The 15,229-nt window shown below is 30.4% G+C and overlaps 1 protein-coding gene across 27 annotated transcripts in view; it reads right to left on the bottom strand.

Moving 5' to 3' along the window:
- Positions 1-15,229, bottom strand: part of LOC145303571 (uncharacterized) — a 612,784-nt gene that overhangs the window by 155,380 nt on the left and 442,175 nt on the right. For all 27 annotated transcript variants that reach the window (XM_080145085.1, XM_080145093.1, XM_080145097.1 and 24 more), the window contains one exon: positions 5,388-5,492. In XM_080145085.1, the coding sequence (XP_080001211.1) occupies positions 5,388-5,492 (105 nt within the window). The remainder of the gene's footprint in view (positions 1-5,387; positions 5,493-15,229) is intronic.

Below are 15,229 nucleotides of genomic sequence, written 5' to 3'. Positions count from 1 at the left end.
ATATCATTTGTTATATTCAATACTACATATTCATATCATTTGTTATATTCAATACTACATATTCATATCATTTGTTATATTCAATACTACATATTCATATCATTTGTTATATTCAATACTACATATTCATATCATTTGTTATATTCAATACTACATATTCATATCATTTGTTATATTCAATACTACATATTCATATCATTTGTTATATTCAATACTACATATTCATATCATTTGTTATATTGAATACTACATATTCATATTATTTGTTATATTAAATACTACATATTCGTATTATTTAGATTCTCCAGTTCATATCTTGAGTATCTTTTTTAGAACATTTCGGTCAATGTAATCTCAAACCTTCTTTAAGTGTGTCTTATCGAACTCAAGAAGAATGTTTCTGTTGAACTTCCATAAAGTAAATAAAGGGTTCTGTCCAAAATTTAATCCAAATTCTAGTAGTCCAAAGAATCCAAATAATATGAATAACTAATCCTCGTCTCAAAAATTTAGAAACGTGGATCCTGGATATATTTTTTTGTCCTTTAATCATGTTTCTACGAGTATTACTACATCTTTTGGAGTGAATTATGAACATTTTTCTGAATCTATGTTTTTCAAATCCTATTCTAACCTCACCCCAGTGGAAGAAATTTCTTGCATTTTCAAGAGATTCTAATAAAAAAATGTTTTTATAGTAACTTATTGTGATCTTCTGTTTACTATACAGATTCTTTGAAACAATTGAGTATAGAAGATGACAAAAAAGTAGAGAAGAGGAATTAAGATATTATACTTGATATGAATCATATCCTAACAACTGCACTGAACAAATTTTATAGCCCTCTCTTGTTATGGCATAGATAACCCATTTCTGTTTCAGCATCAGAACATGGACACTAAACAGCATCTCAATACAGGAAGGAAGAAAGAGAACAAAAGGTCATAAAATAATTCAAGCTGCAAGTGAGAGGGGAAAAAAATGAGTGAAGCATATGAAAAAAACAAAATAGTAAAATGAAGAGTTGATCAGCATTTGCTAAGATGAGACAGTTGTGTGAATTGTCTCAGCTTAATAGCAGTCACGATGAATAATAGCACCATGAATGCAATATATGGCCAGACAGTTAACCAAATGATGTTTTAATGGAATTAATGGGACAGGAAACTGCTTACATTGGATATTGCAGGCATTTTTGGTGCCATACCTATGGATGGCTGGCAAAATTGATGACTGAAAAAATTTGATAAAATAAAAACGGAAATAAAACCTTACAGAAGAAATAAAACTACAAACTGAAGATTCCTCTAAATCGACTTTATTGAATCATACAAAAACGAATCTTAGTATAAATCATTCCTCAAACTTAAAAGATGATCATTGCTCTGTGACATTTTGCCCCTCCCTTGTCCACTCTATTGTATCGATTTATTAGCATTATCATTCTGTTGATGTATATTTGTCACTAATTTAAAGCCAGATAAAATTCATAATTGGTTGTTTGTGCGTCAAATATTTTGAATTATCAGAAAATGGTTTACACTTATGTGTAAAGCAAGATTATTTCATAAAAGGTTGGGTAATTTATTAATTTGATTTATTTTTCATGATTATGGCAATTAAAATAGCAATTCAGATTTCAAATATCATTAGTACTAATACAGTTATAGAGTTTATAGGTGGTTGCTGGAGTGGTGACCATTTATCGATAAATTTAGCACATGTATATGTTGGGTGATTTTGTGTGTTGCTTCCTGAAGGTTTTTATTTTTGGTTTCTTTAATCTTATTTGTAAATGCATTAATTGTGTAGGATTCTAAATTTTTCTGTGATGCACAGGCAATATCTGGAGTTAGTTATAACATTTTTGTTTGTCAATGATCCTTCATAAAATTTCATAAGGTGTACTAGACTCTTGGAGCTTCTATACTGTGAAGGTTAATAACTTCTATACTGGGAAGGTTAATATATATATATATATATATATATATTTCTACAAGGATTATTTACTAGTGATTTCCTGAAATAAAATACATTAAATTAAAAAATATAATTTAACTATATTAACCGTTTAATAGTGAAAAAGATGAAAGATAACTTCAATGAAATAGTTAAATTTAAAAGAAAATTAAAATTGGATATCTACAGATTGACAATGACGGATAAAAACTGAGAGTAAATGTGTGGTGTGTAGGAATGAAGCTTTCAATAACACACTCCGAAAATCAAACAATATATATATATATTAGTGGTGGGACGATTAATCGGAATCGGAATCGTTAATCGTAAGAATCGTGTATTTTGGGAGGTATCGGAATCGGATCGTTAAAAAATACCTTAATTTTCCGATTCCTTCATTACGATTCTTTTAGTCTGATGTTGAAAAAAAGAAAAAAATGGCCTGATATTTCTAACCGCAAGAGAGAAATGTAGCATGTTATAAAAAGAAACCAAAGAAATTCATTACTAACTGGGCAATGCTTAGTGCCCCCTCCCTTACAAGATTCATTCATTCAGATCTATTGTAATCAAAACTACAAAAGAGTTAACTTGAAAAGAAGTATGCAGGGCTCTACATTGCGAGTAAAAATAAAAAAAAAATACGCTTATCTTTTTACTGTTTTTTTTTTACTGACAAATCTTTTAATAGTGAATGAAAATGCTTTTTCAACTTATATTTTCTTAAAATAAATCGAGCAAAGTCAAATTATTTAAACAGTAAAAGGTTTAATAGAACAATATACTTTTTTTTCTTTTTTTCAAAGAAGGCTTTTGAAAGAAATATCTCTAAAATGAAATTGATCACGTTGTATTATTTCGCAAAATTTTTAAATTGGGACCAAATGAAAATTCGTTGAATTTCTTGAAATCTTTTTTTAACTCTTTGGTCCACGACTTAGCAAAATTACCAACTAGTCGCCCAGAGCAGTTTTATTAGTGAGGGTCTTTTTTTTTTTTTTTTTTGCCTAAATCACCATCTAGGTGTCACCAATTTTTTTTAACCCTCCTTAACTTCAAAGAGTAAATACAATATATACAACTAAAAAAATAATTTTTAAAAATGCTGATTCTATTCATGAAAAATTCTTTTAACTAGAAATTAAAACTTAGGTAAAGATAGCTGACTGACATCAACAGGAGCACTGGTTAACTACTGAACCACGTGGAAACGTGTGTGGGTGGGGGGGGAAGGAAATTAAATGATGATAATAAATTATGATAACCGTCTTTAAAAGGCACTAAACTCCTAAAATTTACTTCTTTAAAATTTTAGGCGGCATTCCCCGGCGATTTTAAAGAACTCTCTCTCTCTCAAAAAAAAAAAAAAAAAAAAAAAAAAAAAATTAAATTTTTAAGGTTTGGGAATCGAATTCCTGTATGAAGACTGGATCTACTTTATTGGACGTTAATTTGTGAGATAAGAAATTTTTCAATGTTTAATGTATTTTTCAAGGTAACAAGCTTCGAAAGAAGTCTAATAAAAAAAAATCACTTAATTTTTAATTTCGACAACCCTGAGAATTTAATTATTAAAAAAATATTGAAATGTGACATTTTTTTTTTTAACATTTCTATTAGTTCAATTAATTTTCTTTCAATAATTCATTTCACTCAACAAACTTCACCATTTTTGTTTTGTTTTGTTTTTCTTTTATCTTTTTCTGTAATTTTGGTAATTATTTTTGCTCAATTTTATCTAGTATTTCATTTGTTTTTATAGTGGTATCGTTTTTATATGTGTTCCTTTGATATACCCTATTTCAAAATTAGTTTGGCTAAACTTATTCTTTACGTAAGAACCAACGTGTAAAAGCAATGAAAAAGTAAGAAAAAAAACAATAGGTGTTAACTACACTTTGTGAATTATGCACGTTCATTTATAAATTATTAAATTAAATATTTATCTTTTTTTATATTTAATTAGTATATATTTTCTTTCTCTTCCGCAATATTTTTTTTATTTAATTCATTAAATCTGTTAATTATGAGGACCAAAATAATGAATTGTGTTAATTTATTCTCTAATTTTCTTGTTTTTGTTCTGTTATATAAATTCTATTTTATTTGTTTTTGCTCTGAAGGATTAATTTTATTTTCTTTGTTTTTTTTTTCTGTATTCCAATTAAGTAAAATAAATTTTCTCTAAAATAAATTTTGCTAATTTTTCCGTTTAGTTTACTATATAATAATTTTATTTAAACCAAAACACGACTGTGTAGGCATAAAATATCTCTTCCAAAGTTAGAGAACATATTTGGGAACTACCCGATCATAAGTATAAAACTACCTGGTATATTTCAAAACAATAATTCCCTAGGAATCGGAATCGTTAATCAATATTTTCCTGGAATCGGAATCGTATAAAAATTAGGAATCGTCCCAACACTAATATATATATATATATATATATATATATATATATATATAAGGGTGAAACACTAGTGTCTGTAGGTATTAAAAATAATTATGAATAATTATTTTTAATACCTATTATTTCACATGAGAAAACCAGTTAGACAATCTATGCAAGGCTTTTCTCCTCTGGATTCTGTTAATGCTGATGATCTTCGAGGCTGGTCCAATTTACAAATGGATGATACTAATATGAATGCAAATGTAATTATTTTAAACTAAAGTGTACAGTCTTAGTCATTATGTAAAGCTTATTAATATTTATGCAGACTATGAACCATGCTGAAAAAATGCTATTTAGCAACCCATTCTTAACATGGGGAGGGTGATGGTGATGCTTCTGCAGATTAATGGAATTTATTTCATTTCAAGTAAAAACACTATTACATACTTATGTGTCAAGTCGAAATTAGTATAATTTTAAAAATTATGAAAAAAATGATCCAGCAGATGTGCTAGATCTATTTTTTACAAAAATAAATACATACAACCAGTTCGAAATTTTGTACATCGAAAAGACAGATTTTAATTGAAAGCAATGGAGATACGTCAGTTTGTTATACAGAATTATTCACAAAATAAAATGTTCCACATTAAAACATACGATAAAACTATAATTTGATAAATAGTATTTTTACTTGTAATTATTTTTTCTACTTAATCATTTTTCGTAAAAAATGATATGTTAGTATGTAATAGTGTTTTTTATCTGCAACACATTTTTTGTTTTAAATCCCACTATTTTGTAGAAAAATTGAGGAGTTTGTTTTTTTTAATTATTCTCTACTTCTACTTAACGATTTAATAAATAGGATACCATAAAAATTGAATTCATCTTGAAAATCCAATCTAAAAAAAAAAAAATAATACAGTCTATATTCTGCATAAGTACCTGATTTTCTTCATGTACTTATGTTGAATTACCAATCATTTCTGCACACATGTTAGTGCAGACATAAACAATTGAACTTACCTGACTATACCACTGGTATTTCGCAGGACTGACGCAGCATATGCTTGTGTAACTCCGACAAGACTTTTACCATCAACTTCAATGATTTGGTCATTTACTTTGATTCTGAAAAAAAAAAAAATTTAAGATGAAGAATTAATTGTAGTAGGTTTGCTGTGAAAATAAAGAGAATGGCTTGGTTGTTTTGTTTTATGGCATATCAACCCTTTTGGGGCTATTTAATGCTGAATCCAGTAATTTTCAGAAACGTTTTCATGCTTTAAATTGTTTATATCTTTTTCATGGTGTTTGTTTGGGGTTTTTTTATAGGAAAATTATTTTTGTATTTGACTTTGTAGAATATGATGGGGTTTTGCAAAAGGAAAAGAAAAAAAATTTTAAATAATTTTTTTTTGGTGCATTTTAGGTTGGACAGCCAGTATCTTCAGACAGTCTGATCTGGTAATAGAAAGAAATTTATACGTGGCTTACATTGCTAATGCTTTCTATACAGCTATACATTTCACAATATTGAAGACTTGAACTGTATCAAAAGTATTAATAAAATTTTCAACAAACCAGATTTATTACATACTTCAGGGCTCAACATTGCAAGTGAAAGTCGCATTTGTGAGTGATTTTTCAAAGTAGCGACTAGAAATAATGAAACGCTTATCTTTTACGGTTATATTTCTTTCACTGACAATCTTCCAAAGCTCACTACTGAGTGGAAAATATCTTTTCAACTTTTTTTTAATAAAACGAGCAAAGTCAAATTATTTAAACAAAAAATTTAACAGAACAATGTACTTTTTTTTTTTAAGTGGCTTTTTTAAAAAACATCTGAAGATAACAGAATGTTTATACTTTTAAGTATCAACATCAAAGTTGAAGATGTCATATTCTAAAAATCATGTGGGTTTGACTAGTAACTTTTTCTATTATTTTATTGCTAGTAAACGAAAATATTTAGTTGTCGAAGGTCAATTAAAGATAAATCTGTCCATACTGTACTAGCAATAACTACCCCCTCCCTTTGAGCACCAAGTAATGAAGCTATAGCCTTATTTACAAAAAAAAACAAAAAAAAACAAAAAACAATTTTCATTTCATATTTTGGTGATTTGGAGAAAAAAAAAATGATATTCATGTTATTTGATATATTTCAATGTTGAGTAAAATTACTGTGTATAAACAGTCACGCTTTATTAATTAGGAAAAACAAAAGGCCTATTTTATAGGCTTTTTTGATACTTAAAATAAAAGGGATTTAATTTCATATAAACATCAGAAACAGAATTCTCCATTAAAAATTGATTATGTAATAAAATGAATAAGCAAAATGGTTAAATAAATCGATTATCAATTACTTAGTAATTTGAAATGATTACTTCATGATTTTCATCTTTATTATTAAAAGCAGGAAAGTTTGTTTTTTTAAAATTGATCTTTTTTTTTTTTTAATATGAATATTTCTTTTTTGTAATTTAGAAAGATGACAGAATGAGTGGGGCTGCATTTTTACATGACAAATTTAATGATTATCATCACCACCATAAACAAATTTAATTAAAACTAAAGTAATATAAGATTTTCATATGAACAAATGTACACATGCATAAACAATCAGAATTTGTCAACTGAATTTAAAAAATAATCAAACAAGAATTTCAAATAAAATTTCATTAAATCACTTTAATATTACTTCTGATAATATTAATATAAACTACTGCATGTATATAAGAAAATAGAATAAAATTACAAATGAATAGTACAGAATATTTATTAGAAACTTTAGAAAATAGACAAAAACATAATGTTAACTGTGTTTTTTAAGTCTTTCAATCAGTCATATTTGAAAATATTTTGTATCATTAAATGAGTTCAAGATGTTTTGATATAAATATAGTTCAGATGAATAGAAAAAATTTGCACTTTTATTCATTTATACTAACACAATGATCAAGTGAGTTGTAAATTATTTTATCAATAATATAATTTATTTCCTACTGTTTTCACAATATACAAAGTAAAGGTAGCTGTAAACATCTAAACAACTAATCAAGGTCAAACTTAACCCCTACCTTAAAGAAAAAAAAAAAAAAAAGTACACATTTAACTTAAAAAAAAATAAACTTATCATTTCCAAATCTGTAGATTAATTCCTATTTTAATAAAAAATATTAGCGGGAATATTAATTTTTATGTTGATTAAGAATTAAAGAAATGTGTTGCTTCAACTGTTTTTTTTTATCAGTTAAGATACAACTTCATCTTATTTGCTCATAAAAAATAAGTTTGCATATTTTGCAATAAAAGCGAATGTGTGTGTGGCTGGCTTCAATATTCGCTTTTATTGCTCTAATTAGGAAGTTTCAATAAAGTTGTGTAATCTTTTCCGCCTATTGTTTTTCTAATTACTTTAAGCAGTCTATTACATGTGTCCGTCTCCGTAACACGCCTTCTTCGAACTCAAACTCCCGTTTTCTCCACGGTTCCTTTTATGCACTTGTTATAGTTTAATTTGCATAGAAACTGCAAGAATCTGCATTACTCACGCGTGATCGTCAACTATAGAAGCAACTATGAGTCACCATTTTTTTTCTCACTTGTCAAACGACCGAACCCTGCAAAGCACACACACACACTATTCAAGTAAGTTATTATTTTCCCTACAATTACATTTTTCTTTGTTAATTGGTTGAGATGTGCTTAAAACAACTGTTTTAAAATGATCTCAACAAATTTAAGAAAAATGGCTTTCAATCACTTGTTTAGCCACTCTATAGAACTGCGATACAGCAAAATAGATATGCAAATACTTGTTTACAAAAAAAAAATGATCAATTCAAATACAAAAGTGTTCATATGGAATTATAAACATCACAAAAAAAATAATTGTATATCTCAATAGTTTGCCTCTTTCCATTAAGTATTACAAACCAACCAGTTTAGTGTATGAAAACTGAAATTAATGTCTCAGAATTGAAGAGCCACTTACAACTATAAATATAATTGCTTGGAAACAATTCAGAAACATGCCACTAAACAAATACTCTCAAGCAGACACCTTCCATACCCGGCATGCTTTGCTTCCTTGGGTTTGGATTCACTGAAGCTCCAACATCTTGCAATTATCTTCATACACACCCCACAAAATTAACCACCTCACGAATAACAATCCTAACAAACTATATTGCGTGTGAAAATGCCTAAAAGTCAAAAAATAGCACATCTCCCTTTACTTTCAGAAAAGGGTTCCCATTCAGAATTGTAGAAGCGGAAAACAAACTGCATCAGTTGTTGTCAACCGAAACATTTGGTTCATTTAAAGTTCCCAACAAACTGCTATAATGGAGGACATCATTTTGTGACATAAGCTAATAAATTTTTTGTCCACAATACCGTTTGTGACATCATCTACTGTGAACGGATAGAAATCAAGAATCTCTTCCTCACTCTTGGTTCTAATGATTCTTTTATGACATTATACACTGTGTACAGTGACAAACAAGCAAGACAGCAAGATCCATAAAGTTTTATAAGTATACTAGACACCCAGGTTTGTATACTAAACAATCCTTAACTTATACAGAGTTTCTTCTGCCCACCCCCTCCATGTTTTAATGCATAATGTCACCCACTACACATAGTTATCTCTCATCTGTTTCGATGGACGACGTCATTCTTTGGTAATATCAATTTTACATGTTTATCCACACATTTTTAATGGATGACGCCATCCAGTGTGCATAGGATCAAACAAGATCCACAGTTTTAGAAATATATTAAACCTTGCCCCCAGGAGTTTAGATGTTGATCTAAAAAAAAAAGGATTAACCATCTGCAGTGTCTGAATTTATTTATCACCTATTCTTATAACATCATGCCTGGTTATCCCAATGTATTTTCATAAATGAGGTCATCATTTTGATGACGTCATCAAATGTGCACAGGAACAAGATAAGATACAATCTTAATAGTATATATAAATCGGATGAGGGTGACTAAGTAATTAACGACAGACTGAAAACAAAGTGCTAGGTTCAAATCAAACCACACTTGATCATGTGTCTAAAAATATCTCCTTTCTAGGAGATATTTTTCATTATTTTTATTTGTTTTACTAGAGAGTAAAGATCGTGGGTAAAAGAAGCAGAGTATGACAGCGAGAAACATATTTTGACAGTCTGAATACCTCAGCAACATTAAAAATGATGAACAACAATAAATTCATGAATACCTTGAGAGAGAGAGAGAGAGAGATGGAGAGGCATAGCCGTCAATGTCTGTACAAGGCTGAACACCACTTGATGATGACTAGAGAGCTACCAGAAGTGGGAGGATAAGGGTTGAGTGTCAGCGATGATTGATAATGGTAGAAATTGATTATTTAACAAGAACTTAACGTTGATTGATTATTCAACAAGAACTTAACGTTGGACTTGAAAACAATCACACTATAGTCAACTGGAAAGCAGCCCTAAGTATTGTATTCCACAAAAAGGCAGTTCTAGGTAAGAAGCTTGCTGATGGAACTTTTGCTTAGTTTTAAGCACAGATAAAGAGTAAAGAAAATTGTTAAAAGTGGTTGTAGCTAGACGAGCATTTGCCGTGAAAGATAAATTTGTCTACAATTACAGTGATTTCTTGGAGGAACAATAAAACTGAGATCATCAGCAGGAAGTGGATTGAGAAGGGAGAGGATGGAGTTTTTAGAACAAAGAATTAAGTGGGGAAGACACACAGCACATTAAGAGCAAGCAAAATGCAAGCATATAAAATATCCTTCGCACAATTTTTTTTTTTTTTATTTTGTTTCTAAATTTCAAAAGTAACTGATCGGCTAAAAAAAAATACAAAAAGGAAAGAAAGAAAAATAAAGAAAAAAATAAAGAAAAACGAAGAAAAAAGAAAAAGAAAGAAAAACGAAGAAAAAGAAAGAAAAAGAAAGAAAAAACAAAACTTGTAATCCTACACATTGCATGTTACTTCCAATGAATTAAGTAACAAATTAAGGTGCTCTTTCGTGCTACTACCTCTTCCTCTATTGCTCACCAATAAAACGAAAAATGAAATATAAATAACCAAGGAAAACAAAAAGTAAAAAAAACATTTAAAGATTTTTTTTTTTTTTTTAAAAGTTTATTCCCCCATTGGATTCCATCTCGAATTTCACTTACAGTCAGCAGCCAACAAAAGTGTGGTAAATGGAGATACCAGTCTGCAAGTAGTGGAAGAGTTCCTCCCATATCTATTAAGCATTTAAAAAAAAAAAAAAAATGGTAGGCTATGCAAACTATTCACAAATGAAGTCGTTATACATTCTAGTGTGATGGTTTGCAGACAAACATTCAAAATAACGAAAATCCTATTCAACTGTTACCCATTCTTGTAGCTTGTGTGCAGACTAATAACTAAAAAGAAAAAAAAATTAAATTACACGAATTAGACTTTTCCTATTATTTCGATTCTCCAAACTACTGTTCTCATCTTCAGTGTTATTTTCACAACGTTTCGGTTGATGTAACCTCTGACCATTAGGCACCTTCAAAATTCACCCCAGAATTACCCCCCCCCTTATATGTAACACGATGTAACTTTATTATAAGTTAATATTATCAATATAACTTTTGTACCATTTAAAAGAAGGGCAAAATAAACTAGAAATTCTTTTTTTCTCATCGTACGAAAACAATGAACTTGTGAGACGAAAATCTTGTTTACATAATTGACGCTCCTTTCTTCAACGTTACTTCTTTTTTTTTTTTTACACAGGCATCACCACATTATCAAGGCCAAGAGGCCACTCAAGGATAAGGGTTAAAGAGTGTATAGTAGAAATTGGACAATATAGTAATCATTAGTAATGAAAATTCGGTAAATTTGATAAGTTATATGGAACGGCTCATCAAGAACTTATTTATGTTAGACTTGAACACAACCATATTGTAGTCAGCTGGAAAGCAGGAAAACGGAAGACAATTCCACAGGTGTGCAGTTCTAAGAAAGAAGCTTTGTTCATGGAATCTATGTTTAGGTTTAGGCACAGATAAAGAGTGGGGGGAATTATTGATAGTGTTTTCAACTAGACGAGTGTTTCTTCTGAAAGTTTGGCGAGGGGGGGACCATAGACTGAAGCTCAGTCAAACATTTTCCATGAAAATAACGATACATCAGAGACAAACTCGCAACATCTCTTCTGTGAGATAGAAGTTGATTGGAAGAGAAAAGGACATCTCCTATGAGGCTACGAAGTCTATTTTGAACTCTATCAAGGCAGGACAAGTCCTTTCTAGCAGCTCCTGCCCAGATGTGGCAACAGTATTCCATCCTTGGACATACCTGGCACTTATATAGATAGAGAATTGCATCAGCAGTTAGATATCTACCGGATTGATAGAAACTGACCATCTTCAGGTGTATGTTGTTGAACTCTGAAATCTGCATGAAATTTCAAGCAAAACTCTTTATTTAATCCATAGGAGTAGCAGATTATTGTTCTCTTCAGCCATGCTTGAGTAGAAGTCTTAAGTAATTCGCAATTGTACACATGGCATAACAGATAAAGTACTTGGTAAAATTCAGTTGAAAGTGACATTCTTCTAGAGGTTAAAGGTCCAACCCTCAGTGCAGGCGATACGCAAAATACAATTATGTCCTCCATGGATTAAATAAGGAGTTCCATTTAAAATTCCGTGCAGAGTTTCAAATTCAACAAAACAGACCTTACGAAGGTTAGAAGTTACACTAGCTGAAACGTTGTGAAAATAACACTTAAGATGAAAACAATAGTACAAATAAACTAAATACGAATTATAATCCTCAGCTCAAAAATTCTGAAACATAACACTAGAATTTTTTTTTATCAGTATATATACATGTAAAAGTGAACGTGTCTGTGCATCTGCGTGTCTGTCTGTCTGTGTACTTTTCCCAATGCAATAACTGTCAATTTTAAGTCTACAGACTCGAAATTTGATATACGGGGTACTGAGATTTGGGAAAATCTACATGATCGGTTTTCGGCCAGAAATTTGGCGATTTAGGGGTCAAAGTTCAACGATTTTGGGTCTAAACACTTGAAAATTTAGATATAAGTTCCTTGGACATGGATCTAACTTAATAACTTGATTTGAGCCCAAAACAATAAATGTTAAGGAGGTCATAATAGGGGTTAAAGTTTTTAAAAAATTTGACCTCTGCAGTCTCTACCAAATTACTCAGACAATTTCTGGTCTACACATTTGAAATTTTACAAAGGGTATTCAGAGATAGGGCAAGCTTTTTAATCGGTTTTGGTCGAAAATTTTTAGTTACCAATATATAAATGTGTATATGCATGTATATTTGCATGTCTGCCTAAAACTTTCGACAGAGGCAACGGATTTTCACAGTATTGCTTTGAAGTTCGACCTTTCAGATGACAAATATCGAAAAATTGACTGAAAACATTAATATCTTCACCTTAAACTGGGCATTTTTCTACAGGGGAGGGGGTTGCTTTTTTAGCCGATATTTTTTAAAGTCATCCTCTCCTTTCGATTGTCTAGCCTTAATTAAAACCTACGTCACTTCCAGTTTGGTGGTGGCGTAACAGTAAAGACGTCAGGTTTTTTCCCGTCCTTTTCCGTCTTCGCGGTACAGGCTTGAGCCAGCCTTCCTATTACCATTTTATTTATTTTTTTTTGCTCAACAAACCCATCCAAACACCCAGGCAACACCGGGCTGAAATGCTAGTATATATATATATATATATATATATATATAAAAAAGAGTGTAGCCATCAACAATAGTGGGTTTTTCAGCCTTTTATCATATTTTTATTTTAAAATATTTTTATAACGTTTCAAGCTTTGTTTCGCTCTCTTCAGATATTTTTGTAAAAAGTTTTTTTTTAAAATGAGAGTTTGAAATGCTATTTTTACATCTACTGATACTAAGTGTGTTTTTCAGAGTGATGTAGTCTCAGACATTCTGTCCCCAACAGTAAGTGTTGGTAGTATCCAGTCAGAGTTAATTTCAAAGAGGGGGCTTTTGGTCCATTTGGTGAAGGTTTTTATGTTTTTTTTATGACTTTTTTTTTTATGTATAGCACAAACTCACATACATACGTACATATACACAGGCATACGCACACAGGTATATACACATATACACAAATATATGTAGGAGCATACATATATACATACCCTCCTATACACTCACACACGTACTCACACACATCCACCCACTAACATCACACACATTGGTTAAATTTTTTTTTTGTCTTTCCCAATCAAAACACATATACTTAATCATTCAAACATAAGTACACGCACACAAATAAGATGGAGAATAGGTAGGTGATATATACACACACACACACGCAAATATACATGCACATACACTCACATACATACACATACGTATGCAGGCACACACATATACATACACACACATACGCATGCATTCACATACACATGAATACATTTACCCACCCATATATATGCATACATATACACACTAATATACAGATGCATATACATTCACTCACCCATATATATATGGACACACGCACCCACCACCACACACACATACATATTCATACATCCATACCTCACATATATATTAGTTGAAGTTTTCTTTCTTTCCTAATCCAAGCACATATGCATACATGTATTCAGTCACCCAAACATAAGTGCACACACACACAAACAAGATGGAGGATAGATAGCAGATGGTATATACACACACGCAATCACACGCATACACATACACACACGTGTGTGTACATACACATACACACATAATTTCTAACTGTTTTTTTTAGTTTAGGGAAATGGTATTATACTGGATAGGGATGTGCGCGCCCATGAAAGTGTGCGCATGCTTTATTGTACCTGTTTTATTTCGTGTGTGAGGGTGCACACTTACCTAAGTATGCATGCGTGTAAGTGTATTTTGTGTTTTGCCTATTTATGTGTATAATTATTGAGAGATGTTCAAAGCGGGGTTGAACTTTGCTATGAAGTTTTTTTCTTGTGTTAGTAAGTAGAACATAAAAATCGCAGAAAATAGACACCTGCATGTATCACAGCATATATACACATGCAGTGGAGGCAAATTCGAGATAATGCCCATCTTCCAAACTGACAACTACTTCTACTTACTAACACAAGAAAAAAAAATCATAGCAAAGTTCAACCCCGTTTTGAACATCTCTCAATAATTATACACATAAATAGGCAAAACACAAAATACACTTACACGCATGCATACTTAGGTAAGTGTGCACCCTCACACACGAAATAAAACAGGTACAATAAAGCATGCGCACACTTTCACAGGTGCGCACATCCATATCCAGTATAATACCATTTCCCTAAACTAAACAAACAGTTAGAAATTGTGTGTGTGTATGTGTGTGTATGTGTGTGTGTATATATATCATCTGCTATCTATCCTCCTTGTTTATGGGTGTATGCGTGCACTTATGTTTGGATGACTGAATACATGTATGCATATGTGCTCGGATAGGTGTATCAGAATTTTTGTAGGAATTTTTGACAAAAAGTGGGTTGTTTATTTTCTTTATGGATTATACTTCCAAAATAAACTATTAAATTGTATAAAAAGTAATAGAAATATTATTTTCTTATTTTTTAATAAACAGTAATGAAATTAATTGAATTTTATGAGTTCAGTATTTTTCAATTTTTAAACTTTAAAAATCTATCAAAACTTTTCTATTGATTCTATTTTTACGATATTTTCAGGGTCAATGTGAAATTTTATGCTCTTTCCAATAAACGGAATATAATATTTTAGACAAACGTTTTTTTTTTAATTCACGCCCACCCCTATTTTGAAATGTCTATTAA

The sequence above is a fragment of the Euprymna scolopes genome, chromosome 19, assembly GCF_053919585.1.
Source record: "Euprymna scolopes isolate OS-2025 chromosome 19, ASM5391958v1, whole genome shotgun sequence".
NCBI lineage: Eukaryota > Metazoa > Mollusca > Cephalopoda > Sepiida > Sepiolidae > Euprymna > Euprymna scolopes.
This window is presented reverse-complemented; position numbering and strand designations above follow the sequence as displayed.